Source organism: Apodemus sylvaticus, chromosome 22, assembly GCF_947179515.1.
Source record: "Apodemus sylvaticus chromosome 22, mApoSyl1.1, whole genome shotgun sequence".
NCBI classification, from domain to species: Eukaryota; Metazoa; Chordata; class Mammalia; order Rodentia; family Muridae; genus Apodemus; species Apodemus sylvaticus.
Genome location: NC_067493.1, coordinates 46,203,833 through 46,220,891, shown reverse-complemented (window position 1 = coordinate 46,220,891; position 17,059 = coordinate 46,203,833). Strand labels below are relative to the sequence as shown.

The 17,059-nt window shown below is 47.9% G+C and overlaps 1 protein-coding gene across 6 annotated transcripts in view; it reads right to left on the bottom strand.

Moving 5' to 3' along the window:
- The window catches only part of Kdm2b (lysine demethylase 2B), a 146,679-nt gene that overhangs the window by 54,932 nt on the left and 74,688 nt on the right, over positions 1–17,059 (bottom strand). For all 6 annotated transcript variants that reach the window (XM_052168301.1, XM_052168297.1, XM_052168300.1 and 3 more), the window contains 2 exons: positions 11,010–11,136; positions 8,681–9,153 (listed from right to left, as the gene is read on the bottom strand). In XM_052168301.1, the coding sequence (XP_052024261.1) occupies positions 8,681–9,153; positions 11,010–11,136 (600 nt within the window). The remainder of the gene's footprint in view (positions 1–8,680; positions 9,154–11,009; positions 11,137–17,059) is intronic.

The following is a 17,059-nucleotide window of genomic DNA, read 5'->3' as shown; positions in this document are numbered from 1 at the left end:
AAACACACAGCCGGTGTGGTTTGAGGCTAGGCAAGCCTCCTGTCTCCGCCCATTGGAGTGCTGGGATTACACGCGTGCGCAGAACTACGGCCAGCATTACCAGGTGGTGCTGGGATCTCATGCTTGGACAGCAAATGTATATATATATTAAAAATAGGGTTTCTATCTGTAGCCCTGGCTGGCCTGGAACTCGCTCTGTAGACCAGGCTGGTCATGATGAACTCAAAAGATCTGCCTGCCTCTGCCTCCAGAATAATGGGAATAAAGACGTGCGTTGCCGGGCCACTGACCCGTAAACATTCTTAACCGCAAAGCCTTGTCTGCAGCCTAGTTTCACTTTTAACCAAGTAACCTGGGATCCAGGTATATGAGCAGCTTAGCATCTCTGAAGTCCGTAAGGATAATGATGCTCTCAAAGAAACAAAAAACCAACCAGGCGTGGTGGTACACGCCTGTAATCCTAGCACTTGTAATGAGTTGTTCTGCTACACAGTGGGTATGAGACAGGCGTTGGCTACAAGAGACCCTACCATAAAAAAACTAAAGACGAGAATGGTGGAGGTAAAGAGGAAAAAGGCTTTTATACATCAAAAGATTCACGGACAAGGTTCAGCAGTGGGTAATTGATGAGTCTGAGCCCTTAAACACAGGTTTCTGTCTTGTCTCCTTGGTGTCCTGCACACACAGCCGTGTGTGTAGTTCATGGGTCTTAAGAGCTGAGTTTGTCCTTCCCCAGGGGTATCATGGCCAACTTTTTACACCTTCCTAAGCCATGGCACCCCCAAATGTAAATGAGAGACCATTCAGTGGACTTACAGGAATGAGGTTCTAAAGTCACCATGCAAAAAGCCAGAATCTGTTAAGATTCCAGGTCACCCTCTAGGAACCTGCAAATTGCTCACAATGCAACAAGCACCATGTGGTATGTTGGCATCCCTTCCTAATTTACCCAACACGACTGATTCTTCTGCCAACTTTTAGCCAGACGGCCAGCTAAAGGTCTTCTTGTGGTGACATTTAAGAACACTGCCAATCATAGAGGGCCATTTATTTAATGGGGACAGCAGAAGCGCTCAAAAGATAAAGGTAATGATTATTTTAGTTGTTTAAAAAAATGTATTTTGTCTTTGCATGTGCACAAACATATTCATTGGACCAGGGCCGGGCATGCTTGTTCGTGGTGACATCACAGAGTGCTTGTGCAGTTTAGAGGACATCTCTCTCCCTACCTTTATGACTCGTGTTGTCAGACTTCTTTAGCGAAGGACTTTCTTTACCTCATGAGCCATCTTGGTGGTCCTGAGGATTATTTCAAGACATTTTCTCTGATCTGTATTGGCAGATAAGAATCTAATCCACTTCTGACTGACTCCGCTTACTATCCTATTTTCTTGTTCACCATTTGGTTGACTGATTTTTCTGAGATGGCCTGTTTCTCCACTCCCCACGGGAAGCGGCAAACAGCACAGCCCAGGGCATCCTGGGTTCGAATCTTTGCCCTGGAACATCGGAGGTCAGTGACCCACGATGGTTAGCTATAAAATATCTTTGTCGGCTATGTTATGGTTTGAAATGAACAATGTCTCCTGCAAGTTCATGCCTGTCCCCCCACTTTGTCCACCGCTTGTGGCAGTTTGGGGAGATGATAGAACCCTCTGGGCACGGAGGCCTACGTGGCAGAGATAGGGCAACAGGGGCGAGGCTGGAGGGTTAGAGGTGAGCATGGTTGCCTGCCTGAGCGCTCTCTCAGTCTTGTCTGTTGCCAAGACTCAGTCGAGCTAGGAGCTTCTGTCGCGGAGCCTTCCCTCTGGCTAAGGACTGGGTCTCTGAAACAGTAAGCCAGAATGCTTGGCTCCCTGACGTTGCCCCTGAGATATTTTGTCTAAGCATAAGAGGAGAACTGACACACTGTTATATACACAGTGTTGTCTAACCCAAGCCCTGCCAAGTGTCTACAGAAAGCTTCCAACAGATAAAAGTCAAGACATAAGGCTTCATGCCCCTAAGGAAATGTGACAAGATACCTGACCAGAGCCTTAAAAAACAAAAAGAACAAGCAAAAAAAAAAAAAAAAGCAGCCCCACAAACCCTTCAAAACGGGAAGTCTAAAAAACTGGCCAACCAAGGAAAAAACCTGAGGAGGAAATTAAACATAATGCTGCGTCAGGGACAAGATTCTGGGAGAGAAAAAGTAAATATTGAGGAAATCTAAAAGAAATAACAAAATGTTAGTTTTAATAATTGTGCCGAATGTATTATACTAAGATGTGAACACACTTGCACGGATTTATTTTTCTGAATTCTCCATAAACCTAAAACTTTTCTTGCCAGGTGAAATGGTAAACGCCTTTAATCCTAGCTCTTGGGAGGTAGACGCAGGGAGCTCTCAACGTGTTCAAGGCCAGCCTGATCTACCTGAGGAGTTCTAGTCAGAATTATTCGGTGAGATCCTTTCTCAACAAATAACCATACATTAAAAAAAGAAAAAAGAAGAAAAAATATCTAAAAAAAAAAAATAAAGTATTAATAAAACTGCTTTCTATTTTAAAGACATGACTATGTAGCTCTCCCTGGCTGGCCTTGAACTCAGAAATCTACTTGCTGCTTCTGTATACCTTTTTAAACTTATTATTATTATTATTATTATTATTTTCTTTTTGGTTTTTCAAGACTAGGATTCTGGCTGTCCTGGAACTCTGTAAACCAGGCTGGCCTCAAAGTCACAGAGATCCACTTGCTTTTGCCTCTCAAGGGTGCATTACTTTTAAAGTTTTCCCAAGGTGCCCTTGTACCTCACCAAACTAAACAATGTCAAGTTTCCTTCTATGTATAGTGTTCAGTGGCCACTAGGGGGCACAACGGCCCTTGTCTTTCTGGGAAGTGTCTTTTTTGTAAAGGCAGAATTTAGGGGAGGCGTAGCCTAATGAGAGATTTTGTCTCAGGAAAAAATGAACGGGAGGGAATGATGTCACGGGATTCCTTAGGCTCTGCCTGGATTTACACATTCTCTGGGAGCATGGAGCAAACAAACAGAATGAAGGCTCTGTGTCCACAGTGCCCCAGCCCCTTAAGGTTGACACCATGCAAGCCCTTGGCTCTCGCCAGCCCAGAGCAGGCTGCTGGAACCTGCCCCACGTGTAACCTAGCAAAGGAACCTCGCCTCCCGATCGTGCCAACTTCTCTCAAAGAATTTTAATTTGTTAACAAGAGATTTGGCCTCCATTGCTCCCAGGGTGGGGTGTTAATCACTGGAAACTTCATCTATGCAGTGACTGAAAATACCAGCGCTAACAGGGCAGTGCCCGTCATTAGATTGCAGCTCCAACAGTGGGATTCATGAAGGGGGTGTAACCAGGCCAGAGCTACTGTTCTAGGGAACACCAGGTGGCAGTTTATTTGGGTCTCTGAACCCCTCCCCCCATTCCATCTGTAACTGAGGGGGGGGGGAAACCCTTCATCTGTAGTAGATTGCATTACGATCCTCCCCATAAAACAGTTTAAGTCTTAACTCTAAATTCTAATAAACACAAACGGAAACTTCCAATCATATGTGGGAAAGAGGGCTATAGGACCTAAGGCGAATCCTAAATCCTGTGGCTGCCTGGATACCTGACACTGAGTCCTTCCCCCAGCCTCTGAGCTCCCTCATTCTCCTGAGGTTACACAGGCAGGGGACACAAGATAAGAGGCTCCTTCTGTGGTCACAGTGGAAGCCAGCCCCAGGGCCACTCACTTCCTGCCATTTGGTTCCTCTGAAAAGGCTCCTTTGAAGTAGGCAAGAAGGTGATGGGTTTTAGGAAGTCATCAGGGCTGGAGAAGGAGACTCTGTGACCCAGCACGAGCAACATGCCCGAGGTCCTGGGCCCAATTGAAAGCAAAACACACACACACACACACACAGTCACAGTGAGAAGACAGAGATACAGAGACAGAGAGAACAAATCTAGACTGTACACCTCACACTATCTTGGAAACTGATTAACACCGTAAATGAGCAGCTTTAAAGCAGTTGGGGTCCAGGGTGGAAACCCCTAAGTCCTCAACAGAAAAAAGGCTCTGCCCATCCTCCACCTCACCGTTCTAACGCTCTCAGACCAGACTGGAAACAAAACTGCCTTCATCCCAAGGTGTCTGAAATAACAGTATCATCGCTAGTTTATGGAGAACGTCAAGGGCCTGCTGGGCTTTCCACGTGTCAGTCATGACACAGATCACGCCTCCTCCTATTTCCACTGTGTCCCCGAGAACACCAGCTACATAAAGGACTGTGCAGAGACCGTGTGCTCTGACTCCACAACTGTCCTCAAAGCCAAGCGACATCTGTTTGGACAATGTCCTCTTAATTTAGAACTGACGTCCATTTGGGCAGCGCACTCTGAATTTAGGACTTTCTTCCTCTCTTTGTTTGGAGCTTGATGTCAGAATAATACAACTGACCTCTACTCGGCTGTTGAGAAAAGACACTTGGCCCCATACACTAGCTAGTTCATGCTGATAATCCTGACGCTGGAGAGGCTGAGACAATACTGCCACAAGATTAGGTCCAGATCGGGCTACATATAGCCTGGGCTGTAGAGACAGACTATAAGGTGGGGTGGTGAAGTGGGGGTGGTGGTGGAGAGGGGATTGGGGGGGGGATAAAGACAGAAAGGGAGGGAAGGAAAGAGGGAGGGAGCAGGGAGGGAAAGAGGTAGGAAGGAAGGGAGAGGAAGATGATTTAAAACAAGACTATGCTGTGTAACCCCATGATTCCCATTAGTCCCCTAATTCTATTGTAGCCCCATAATTCCATGCAAACGGATAGGTGGTTTTCCATACCGTGATAAGGTGAGGAAAGCCAGGAGAGCGTGGAATTGTGCCAAGGGTGCGTGGCATAAACAGTTAATGATGGTTGCGCTGAACCCAATTGTCCCAATTGTGGAAGCACCTTGCAAGAGGGTCAGCTGATGAAGTCACTCACCTACATTCTTGGCATATCTGCTCACTTAGGCCAAAGCCCTTCATAGCCCTGACACATACCGGGTTATATTCTAGTCACTAGAAGTAATCTGAGGACTATAGTCATCCTCAAAGACTTACATGCCCCTCCCTCTCACCCTTCTACCCAGAGCCACAGCCCTCTCTGAGGTCTACCTGGAAGCAGAGATCTTTCCAGGAGAGACACCTCGCTAGGCAATCCCACCGTAGAGTGAATTACTTCATCCCATGATTGTTGCTAATCAGTGTGTCCCTAAAATTCGTGTGCAGCGACAGCCCCAGAATGCAACCCAGGACGGTCTCTATACTATATGTTTAATTGGGCTGACCCGAGTTTCTGCTGGATTCATCTGGGCCTGAATTCAATGGTTGGTGTCACTCACTGACCACATGGAGAGACAGTGAGACAGAGAGACAGATGGTGGGGGGAGGGGGGAGGAGAGTGTCATTATGATCTATCTCAGGTGGGAGGGATCTAACAAGCCAAGCAATGCCAAGGACTGCTAGCAGCTACAAGAAGAGGGAGGAGCCAAGGGCAGGCGCTTCCCAGAGCCTTGGGTGTGGGTACGGCTCTGTATATCCATGATTTCTGGGCCCACTCTACTGACCCAGAAAACAATTGAACCCAAGGTGCTCTGTGACCTTCCTGTTAGTCTGAGGAAACAAATACAGATGGTACCTGTTCCCTAAGGAACAGAGGAGAGCTGCAGTGGGGGCAGGGTAAGAGCCTGGGGCCAGAGAGGCTGACCCAAACCAGCCTCACTGATCCTCAAACTTAAGTCCCCGGCACATTCCCTGCCATTGTACTGTTTAGCCTTTTTCTTTTTTTAAAAGCATTCAGGGCTGGTGAGATGGCTCAGTGGTTAGGAGCACCAACTGCTCTTCCAGAGGTTCTGAGTTCAAATCCCAGCAACCACATGGTGGCTCATGACCATCTGTAATGAGAACAGACGCCCTCTTCTGCTGTGTTTGAAGACAGCGACAGTGGACTCACATATATAAAATAAATCTTTTTTAAAAAATGAGAGAGTCCAGTTGTTATTACATCTATTTATTCTGCTTCCACGATGTGGGCTCCAGCGACTGAACTCAGGGTGTGAGGCAGGGTGGCAGGGGCCTTTACCCGCTGGAGCCATCTTGCTAGACCCCCATTTCAGTTCTCTCTCTCTCTCTCTCTAAAGATTTACTTTATTATATGTTTTTATGCATGCATGCCTTTGTGAGTTTATATGGACCAGCTGTATGCAGGAACCCGGGAGAGAGAGAAGAGTAGTTTCAGGAACCGAAAGTAACAGAAGATTGTTATTTTCTAGAAGATCACAGATATCATGTAGTTTTCTATGAGAGCAAACCTGGGTCCTCAGTTTTTTTAAAAAATATTTCCTTAAAATTTTCATTATGTGTATTTCTTGGGGGGCATCCCAGAGTACACCTTTAGAGGTCAGAGGATAGATCAATCAGCCAAGTCAATTCTCTCCCTCCACCATGTGTGTTCTGGGATTGCATTCAGGTCATCAGATTTCACAGCAAGTGCCTCTCTATTCACTGAGCTATTTGGCTAGCCAAGGTTTTGCTTTATTTTATTATTTTATTTTATTTTATTTTATTTTATTTTATTTTATTTTATTTTATTTTATTTATTGAGACAGAGTCTCCCTTGCTGCACTAGAACTCACTCTCTAGACCAAGCTGGTCTCAAATTCAGATATCCCGCCTGCCTCTGCCTTCCTAGGGCTGGGACCATCTGAACAAGATTTTATTTTTAATTGAATGCACATTTGTGTTTTAATTGAGTGCACATTATATGCATGTGATTACAGCAATAAGTTAAAGGGAGCCCTGAGGGGCCAGAAGAGGGCACTGTTTTCCCTGGAGCTGCATTTACAGGTAAGTCTCCTTGGGTTGGTGGCCTGGAACTCAACTCTGGTCCTTGATAAAAGCATGAAGAGCTCTTTACCTGGGTTTCCTCTCCAGCCCCGCACACATCACTTCTTAATGACATACGTAAGTATTTCAACGTGACCAAGAAACCTCAAACTCTGGTCCCTAGAAGGATGAAGCCCACCATGTCCAACATCTTAGTTCTGTTGTGGGCTTTTTGAAGTGGCATCTCACTACGCTGCCTTGGCTGGCCTTGACTCTCAGAGAGTCGGCCTACCTCCGCCTCCCCAGTGTTGGGAAATTTCATTTCATTTGTAAAACTGCATTTTACAGAACACCAGAAAATAATAAGCAGAATGACCTGCTCAGCGCAACATGACAAGCAGTTGAGAACGAAAGTCAAATCTGAACTCAGAAGTCCTGAGTTCAATTCCCAGCAACCACATGGTGGCGCACAACCATCTGTAATAAGATTGGATGCCCTCTTCTGGTGTGTCTGAAGACATCTACAGTGTATTTAAATAAATAAATCTTAAAAAAAAAAAAAAAAAAAAAAGCCAGGCAGTTTTGATAATCCCAGCACTTGGGAGGCAGAGGCAGGCAGATTTTTGAGTTTGAGGTCAGCCTGGTCTACAGAGTGAGTTCCAGGATAGCCACAGAGAAACTCTGTCTCAAAACACAAACAAAAAAATCTGAACTCAACGACTGATTTCCTGGTCCTACTATCAAAACAAGTGCATTTCAAGAGGGGCGTGTCTCATCCGCTAGCAGCATTTTTTCACCGCACTCAGAGAGCCCTGGGTTCCACAGAACAGAATCCTCAGGTTTCGACTACAAAAATACCCAGTAGAAATGGGACATGGTGAAGGTGCAGGAGGACCTGCCCAGTGTGTACGATACCCTGCATTCTATCTGGTTTCACACATGACAAAATCAAATAAGTGAGGTGCTCCTAGACCAGTGGTTTTTGTCCAATGGTTCCCTATACCAGCACTAACTGTTAGGCCACATGACCTGAGCCCCAATATTTCACATACTCTCACCCGCACCACCCCACAACCCCCAACTCTGCCCCTGAGTCCCTGAGCCCCTGCAAGGCCAACACAATGTTGCCCAGATAAACTACCAATTCACAAGGAAGAAATCCGAGTTCACTTTCTAACACCAGTAGACAGCAAGCTGTACCGCCCTAATCAGACCCTGGAGCAGCAAACGGACAAGTCTCCTGACCTCATACAGAAGACTTAGCCACGAGACAAGAAGCAGTTGTGCATAGTGGGATGCCCAGCAGGCACTGTAGCATCCCTCCTGGATCAGCATCCCCCCTGGATCCGCATCCCCCCTGGATCCGCATCCCAGCTCTACCTGACCCTCAGGGCCTGATTCCTAATCTGGAGAATGCAGACACAGTTGAGATCATGGAAACCGCTCAACTTTAGGTTGCTGTAACTTGCCCGTAGTAATGACTGTTAAGTTCAGTCACCAGGAAGTGTGACCAGCTCTCGAGCACAGGCTCATGCTGTAGAAAAATCAACCCAGAATGGGAATCCTTCTCACCAAGAGATAGAAGTCTGTCTGCCAAACCCAACAGAACAGTGTTATAATACACACTAAACCTCCTGGGGATGAGGGGGAGCCTTGAGATTCCAAAAGGATCATCAAAGAAGCTGATATCACCTCAGGGCAAGCCTCTACCTAGCTGCTAAGCAGTCCCAGTTTCCATAATCCAGATAGGCTTGCCTAGCTGGAGTACCAGCCCAGCACCTGGACCAACCCCAGAGTATCTACCCCTAAGCCCGACCCAGCCATGGCCTCTGCCCACCTTTACACCTTCCAGGAGGGCCTGGGGGTCCTCAATTCCCTCAGGGACACACTTCTTATTCTCCGGAAGAGACTCTAGCTTTTCCACCAGGGCTTTCAAGCCCTTCAGTTCAAATTCGGTAAGGTGAGTCCACTTGGTAGAAGCCTCAGTGGCTGGGGAGCCTGTGGGCGTCTTGGGGTAGTCTATGGGCATCGCTGTGGACTTGACACTTTCCTCTGACTCATTGGACAACGTCCTCTTGAGGAAGCGCATGGCAGGGGCTTTAGGCTTCTTCCCTGTGCTGTCCTGGTCTTCTGACAGGGTGCTGGTGGGTGAGGTGGGGCCCTCAGTGGGTAGCTTGGGTGTTTTATCTCCACCATCCTCTTCCTCCTCTTTGTCCTCCTCCTCCTGGGGCCGCTGATCACAGGACTCCTCCTCCATCTCCAGCCAGGAATCTGATGAAAAGCCGTCTACACTGGTTTTTCTTGGGGCATCTGTGAGGATGATCATAAGATAAAATTATGATCACTTCACCAATGAAGGAAGCTCTGTAGAGTCTACTCGCTCTTATGCAAAGAGCAAGGATCCACTCCAGGCCTCCTGGCCTGTAGAAGGGCCAGCCCTACACAGGTTCAAATCCCAGCTCTGCTTTTCCCAGTTCAGTATACCCACACGGTTGCTTTACCATGCAGTATGCCTGGCATTTTATCACAGGCATATAAATCAGTCAAGGACCTGGGTTTGGTTCACAGCACCCACAAAGCAGCTCACAACCACCTGTAACTCCAGTTCCACAGGATCTGATGCTCAGTTCTGGCCTTCACGGTGGAATCTGTATATACACTCATTATATATACATATATAAATAAATGTTTAAAAAAGACGTCAAGGGCTGATAAAGATGGTTTAGGTAAAGATGAGTAAAGGCACTTGCTACCTATCAACCCAAGTTAAATCCCTGGCACCTACATAGTACGAGAAGACTCCTGAAAGTTGCCTTCTGACAGGCATGTGTGCGTGGGCGGGCACACACACACATACACACACACAAAGGTACAGATGAGAGTTAAGGGATACAATTTTTTTGAAGATAATGTTCTAAGATGATGTTTTATACACCCCTGGGGATAGACTAAACAAGCACAGAAGTGTCTCCCTAGTATGCATAAAGCCCTGGGTTCAATTCCCAGCCCAACGTCAACCAACATGACACCTGAAACTTCAGCACTGGAGAGATGCAAGGAGGAGGATGAAGACTTTGATACTAGGCTGGCTACACAGGGAGTTCTAGGCTAGCCTGGACTGAATAGGATGGCTGTACCTCAAAACAAACAAATAAACACCAAAGACTCCAGGAGCAGGGAGAGTCTTAAAAACTAAGAGACCACAGAAGGGCTGGAGAGATGGCTCAGCGGTTAAGAGCAAAGACTGATCTTCCGAAGGTCTGAGTTCAATTCCCAGTACCCACATGGTGTCTCATAACCATCTATAATGGGATCCAATGCCCTCTTCTGGTGTGTCTGAAGGAAGCGACATAAATATAAAAAAATTTTAGAAATTAATTTTTTTTACATAAAAATAAATACATCTTTAAAAAAGAGAGACAGAGAGACCACAGAAGAAATTGCACACACTGTGAACGTGAGATAGACCTATCTTGGGTTTGTATCTTGTGATAGTGCCATATGACATCAGCCAATGTTCCCCCAGACTACTAGCTGCCCCACACTGAAGGAAGAATGCCCGGTTCTTACAAATTCATCAGGGTCCCAGTCGAGCTAGATGAGAATTCCTGGTAGGAATCTATGAATCAAGGCATGGGTTGATATTGTTGTCCCTCTAAGTACCAACAGCAGGGCAGGGCACTGCAATTGACAGCCTAAGCCCCTTCCCTGCCTCTACAACAGAATCCTTCTCCCTCAAGTCTGTGCTGCAAGCCCCGCCCATACCTCCCTTCTTGGTAAAGTTGGCTTGGATTATGGGCACTAGCTGTGTATTCTGACAGAAACCCAAAACGCAGCTGGTAACCACAGAGGAACAAGAAGAAGCTGGATTCTTCGTTCTGTGGGATGGTCCTGTTTTAGCAAGTACACGGGTGACAGGCTTCTCCGTCCACAATCAAGGGCGGGGGTGACACTTGTGTTCCTTCTGAGGGTCACAAGCTCCTTTTCTTGGCTTCTGTGTTCTAGGTTGGAGGCTCACAAGCTGGGCCATTTCCTGAGAGGCCTAATGTCCGGGATTCTGGCTCTAAAGAATCCCAGGAGACCCAGGACTGTCCACAGGCTCCACCATAGAAAGAATTTCTGCACCGGCCAGGCAGTTGGCTCCGAGCGCCACGCAGGCTACTCACCAACAAGCATTAATTCTCTCTGGTATTCCTGAGTGAGGTAGGAGCGCTGGGTCACACAGTACACGTATCTCTCCAAGACATACCAGCACATCTCATAGTAGAAGGGGTAACGGAACTTGGGCTGAACCTGAAAGCAGAGAGCAGATCGGCAAGATATCAGTATCCAGGAACGGCGGGGAGACACACGGCAGGCAGGCAGGCAGGCTCCCTCGAGAAGAGCTCATCTTCTCAGCAAGGGCACAAATGGCAAAAGGGGAAAACGGGAGGTGTCACTGGCGGGGAGGCGAGAGAGAGAGAGAGAGAGAGAGAGAGAGAGAGAGAGAGAGAGGCCTAGGAGGAGAAGCACCAGCAGCATGCATGGATGAGACGGAGCCCGCCCTGTGGAAGGCATCACAGATTGACATCCTGAGCTACCCACCCTGGAGGGTGAACAGGGCCCACTGTGTGTGGAAAAAACAGCTCTCCCCTAACCTGCTGCCAGCACTGTGCGTGGCAGCAAATGGGAACACTGCCCGACCCCAGCCGCCACTGCGATCGGTGGTGCAGTCTCACCAGCCTTCCAAGGGCAGGGCCTCCAGTGTGCTCACAGCGCCTGCGCCCACATCCACCTACAATACCTGCCTGGGTTTCTACTAAGGGACATAATTCCCTAGTGTGACCATCGTCTTGCCACAGGGGTGGGAGTGGGGGGGATACTCTGGGGGTCTCGTGGCAGAGCAACAACAGAGGGTCCTCTCGGCTGTTTCTTACGAGGGAAGAGGCAGTGCATATACAAACTGTAAAATGTGAGGACCTCAAGGGAATTCTGATGGGTGGCCGTGCTGGGTCTGCACAGGAACAGGCAATGAAAGAAAGACAAGGGGCTAGAGAGATGGCTCAGCGGTTAAGAGCACCGAGTGCGCTTCCAGAGGTCCTGAGTTCAATTCCCAGCAACCACAGGGTGGCTCACAACCATCTGTAATGGGGTCCAATGCTCTCTCTGGTGTGTCTGAAGACAGCGACAGTGTACTCACATACATGAAATAAATAAATCTTTTAAAAAAAAAGAAAAAAGAAATAAAGAAAGGCAAGAGGAATACCCCCCCCCCCCATGGATGGCATCAGCATGAAGGAAGCTTCTGGAAGCTCTACCCTGAAAGGGCACAGAAGCAGTAAGCCCAGTCAGGTAAGCTCATGGCCCACTGCGGGGAGCTCTCTTCCTCCAAGCACTGCCCAGGGGGTCTTGTGTGTCCCCACACGGCTCCCCAGTGGTCTCTTTTTCCAAGAAGGTATCTGAAGGTCAGCGCACTCCCTCTTGACCTTTCTCATCCTTCCGCGAGCACCCCCTCGCCCCGGGTACCCCTTCTATGCTGACTGCATCACACTCCCCTGGTTCCTTTTCAACCACATCAAATACGAGCTGACCCAATCCCTCCCTGACCTTAAATGTGTTTTTGCCTGTATGCTCTAAGCACCCAGCTGGAAAAGACCTCCCCACCTCTGTCTTCCGGTCCTCGGGTCCTCGGGTGCCCCAGCTAACCTCTCAGGCTCTCGGCCAGCCCCTTTCCCCACACTTCAGGTTCCATCTCTTTCTCCTGCGGACTGAGTCCGATTGACTTCCCTGCTGGGTGGGTGGGGTGTTTAGGAATGAGATCATGGTCGCCGCATGCTTTTCAGCTCCTTGGGAAGATGCACTCAGGAGGGAGCATACTCTAGTGTTTTCCTTGGCTCCAGCTGCTTTCTGAGAGGCCCAGTATCAAGGTTACTCATCAGTGTCCCTGGGTTTACATGAGAGGGGGACGCTTGAGCTTGAGGTAAACCTTGACTTCCTAGGATGAAAGGTTTGAGGGGAGGGACTCAGTCCCATCCAGATTCCAGAGACTGGGTCAATGGATTTGGAAACAAATTGCCAATCCCTATAATTGCAAGCGGAGGAAAACAGAGCCCTGAGTTCACAACTCCCAACAGTAGACGTGATGGACCAAACACTTCAAACTCTTCGCTTTTCCAAAAATTCGAGACTATCCATGCCACTGTGCCATTGATGGGCACTGTGACACCAGAGAATCCATCTGATTTAGGGGGGAAATTAGAGGAAGAGGCTGTATTTCAGGAGAGGAAAGCAAATCTCCCCTCTTTGTTGCTGAACCCAAGGGAAACTAAATGGGTAAAAGCAAATACAGATGAAAGAATTCAACTTGGTTTAGTTTTTTGGTTTGGTTTTGGAGGGGATGGGGGGGGGGAGTAATTTACTTTTTTTTTTTTTCCAAGAGAGGACTGCAGGAAAAAATTTTGCAAAAAATAAACTTACAAACAGGTTGTCGCCTTCTACCCTTCTTCAAAAGGTTTCAGCCACATGCCTGGGAACATTAAACACACGATTGCTCAATATTATTTGGTGACAAACTTGGAGCCTCACCAAACTGAGTTGTTAAACCAACCTCTGTGCAAAACAAAGGGCATGGGAGTCACAAAGAAGGGCCTGCGCCCAGCCCAGAGGACAGTTCATCAACAGTGAATAGCAGGGGGTCAACTGGAGCTCCAAAGGCCCATTTGAGTGGCACCTGCCTGGCCTAAGCCATTTCTCGGAGGCCAGAGTCACCCAAGAGTAAAGCAGCCTCTGGAAGATGACCAAAGAGATGGTGCCCTGGGCTCCCACAACGCTCAGGTTTTAAGAAATTAAAATGTGAGGGTGGGTGGAGGTATCTTAAACTTTTGTTTGTTTTTCTCCTGGAAAAAAAATAAATCAATGGGAAAAATAAAAATCCACTGGCAGGAGGGAGGGCAGAGGAAAGGTAAATAATTTGCGGTTTCCAAACAGAGTCACTGGCTGCAGAGGGAGGGAACGTGAGGGGTTGCCGGCATTACCTTTTCTGGGAAAGCTGATGTCACTAGAGCCATTGAGGAGAGAAAAGATAAGCATGAGACGGCAGCTGGGTGAGCGATCACCTGGGCTGGAGCTAAAAGTATGTCACAGTGTGGTGACGTTAGTGATGGCAGGCTCACGGCAGTCCCCTCTGGTCTATTATTGAGAGCGGGAGATTTGCAGGAAGGATAGATGCTCTATCAGTTTCCCAGAGGTCTGTGCCTGCTCGCACTGCCATATGAGGGAGGGCCTCATGATACTGCAGAGTAAGCGTCACCTAGCGTGTGGCCCAGAAACATGAAACTATTTCCTATGTTTGGGGTTTCAAGTCTAGGTGGCCCATTCTGCCACCACCTAGAGCTACAAAGGCAAATACCTTTTCTAAGGTCAAAATCTCCCCCCACCCCCACCCCCACCCCCACCCCCACATGTGCGGAGTGTCACACAGAGGGCAAGGGACTCTTGTTTCTAAGCAAAGCTGTATTTTAGAACACTCCGGGACAAACTATTTTTAAATGCCCATAGTCTTCTTAAAGGAGCTGATAAGGATGGGAAGGACTGAGCTGGAGCAGGTTGACAAAAAGAATCCTGGCATTTTATCTGGCTTCCAGGACTCTCTCCAGGGCCCTTTGTCTGCTTTTGGCTCCTAAGACATAAACAATGGGCCTTGTAGCCCAGCCCCTCTCCAAAGACCAGAAATCAAAGCAGATTAAAATGCTTGCTGTTGCCCACAGACGAGCCTGCCTCCCAGCCATGCCTCCCCCAGCCCTCAAGCCAACAACCTGCTCCAGAGAAGCCACACGGGTCCCCCCTAAGAGACTAAGGGCCATTGGGGAGCCGGAGCTGATGTGTATCTTGGCGGGAGACACTTCACCAGTGCAAACAGCGTGATGTTCTGGAAGAGTTGGGGGTGGGTCTATTACCATGACTCCTGCCTTGACTGACACCAGTCAGAGAAGGGAACTAGGCTCCACTCCTGGGAGCTAGGTACCATGGTGGGGGTGGGGAGAGTAGATGAGGGGAGGGGGGAGCAGATGCACTGAGACACACAATCATTCCCATGGGAAGGAACAGCTAGCCAGCACGTTGCCAAAGTCTTGAGAAATCCCAGTGTGATTGATTCTGGCTTCCAGGAACTGCCTGGAAAGTCTGGGCCTGAGCTCTCCTCTCCTCTAGAGCGCTGGGTTTCGGTCCACACCTGCTGGTCTGCTGCTCACAAACTGGACTGTTTTTTCAGGGCTGGCCAAAGAACAGTTGGCTGGAGCCCAGCGCACATTTGACTCAGACTGAAAAGTGACAATTTGTGCCCGGTGATTCTGCTCCTGAACAGCGCAAGCACGCGCTCCAGATCTGAGCTGTTGGACCTTTGGAGGTGGGTGACAGGGGAAGGGGGAGAAGTCTATGCAATGGGAAGTCTGCATAGGATCACAAGTCGGTAAATCCACAAAATGGAAAATCAAGCATGCCCTGGGCATCCTCAGCACCTCCCTCCCCCTTGACTCCAATGTATCAATCCAGGAAAACCGGAACCTGAAAACAAGACCAGAAAGATACATTCCGACCAGAGCAGTGGGGGGGGGGGGGATTTGGGGTATTTTCTTTTCTTCTTCTTCTTTTTTTTTAATGGTTTTGCAAGACAGGGTTTCTCTGTGTAATCCTGGCTGTCCTGGAACTCTGTAGACCAGGCTGGCCTCTAACTCAGAAATCAGCCTGTCTCTGCCTCCCAAGTGCTGGGAGGTATTTCTGTATAGAATCCAAGCATATCAACAATTCTTCAGGGCCAAAATGCCACCTCCGAGGCAAATGGCATGCGGTCTGTCCATGCCGTGGAGTTCTATTCAGTTATGGGATGGACTGGCAGTGGCTACCCAGGAATGTATCTTGAAAACATCATGCTGAGTGAAAAAGAGCCCAGAGGAGAAAGGTCGCATATTCCATGATTTCATCCTTAGCAAAGGATTCATGAAGACTGAAGGTTTATGGAGGTTGTCAGGGTTGGAGAAAGAAGAAAAGAAGAAAGCTTGCTAAGGCGTATGGGGGTTTCTTGGTGTGTGTAAGGGGGTGCATAAAATGTGCTAGAACTAGCGGTTTTAGCCACACACTAAAAATACAGAATTGTACATATCAAATGGCAAACTTTACGGCATGTGAGTTATATCTCAATTCAAAGAAAAAAATTAATAGCTACATTAAAAGCAAAAGAAAAAAGAGAGGGTTGGTGAGATAGCTCAGCAGTTAAGAGCACTGACTGCTCTTTTGAAGGTCCTGAGTTCAAATCCCAGCAACCACATGCTGGCTCACAACCATCTGTAATGTGATCTAACGCCCTCTTCTGGTATGTCTGAAGACAGCTACAGTGTACTTACACATAACAATAAATAAATCTTTGGGCCAGAGCGGGTGGGGCTCCAAGGGAGCAGAGGTCCTGAGTTCAATTCCCAGCAAACACATGATGGCTCACAACCACCTGTACAGCTACAGTGTACTTATATACATAAAATAAATAAAGAAAAAAAGAAGAGAGAGATTGAGAGAGAGACTATAGTGCAATAGATCCTTTTAATCCCGGGGCTTCAGTTCCACACCCTGAACCTGTCTCAAATGCCTGGTGACACAGGGTCAGGCCACAGCATTAGAAAGAGGGCGGCCAAGTCCTAGCCATCAAAGATAATTCAGAGAAAAACTCCACAACAAAAGGCACATGCGGCCCTTATCTTGGGAGAGATTTCTTTCACAGCTGAGAAAGCGCGATGTGAGCTGTCACTGAGGGAGCAGGGAAGCCGCGACTCCAGAGCTCAGAAACAGGATGAGAGATGGGACACAGGCTTCCTCTCCATCATTGGTTTCCCAAGGAATGCTTAGGAGAGATGTGATTTTGGACCAGCCTGGGCCTTTTTTAAAGCCTCCCCATGCCGTGCAAACTTCTGCGACAGAAACAACAGAAAGCTCCACACTCCTTCTTTCTAGATTAGCAAAGAGGAGAAAGGTTGGGCCCTTCCCATGTCCTGCTGTTCTCTCAAGATAGACAAACACAGACGCTGTTCAGGTACAGAGATATAAACAGTGGTTCTATAAAGGGCTGGTTTTGGTTTCAGATTTTTTTAAATGAGAAAACATATCTCAGACTGGTCCCACCCTATGTAGCCGAGGCTGGCTTTGAACTTCTAATCCTCCTGCCTCCGCTTTCTAAACGCTCAGGTTACAG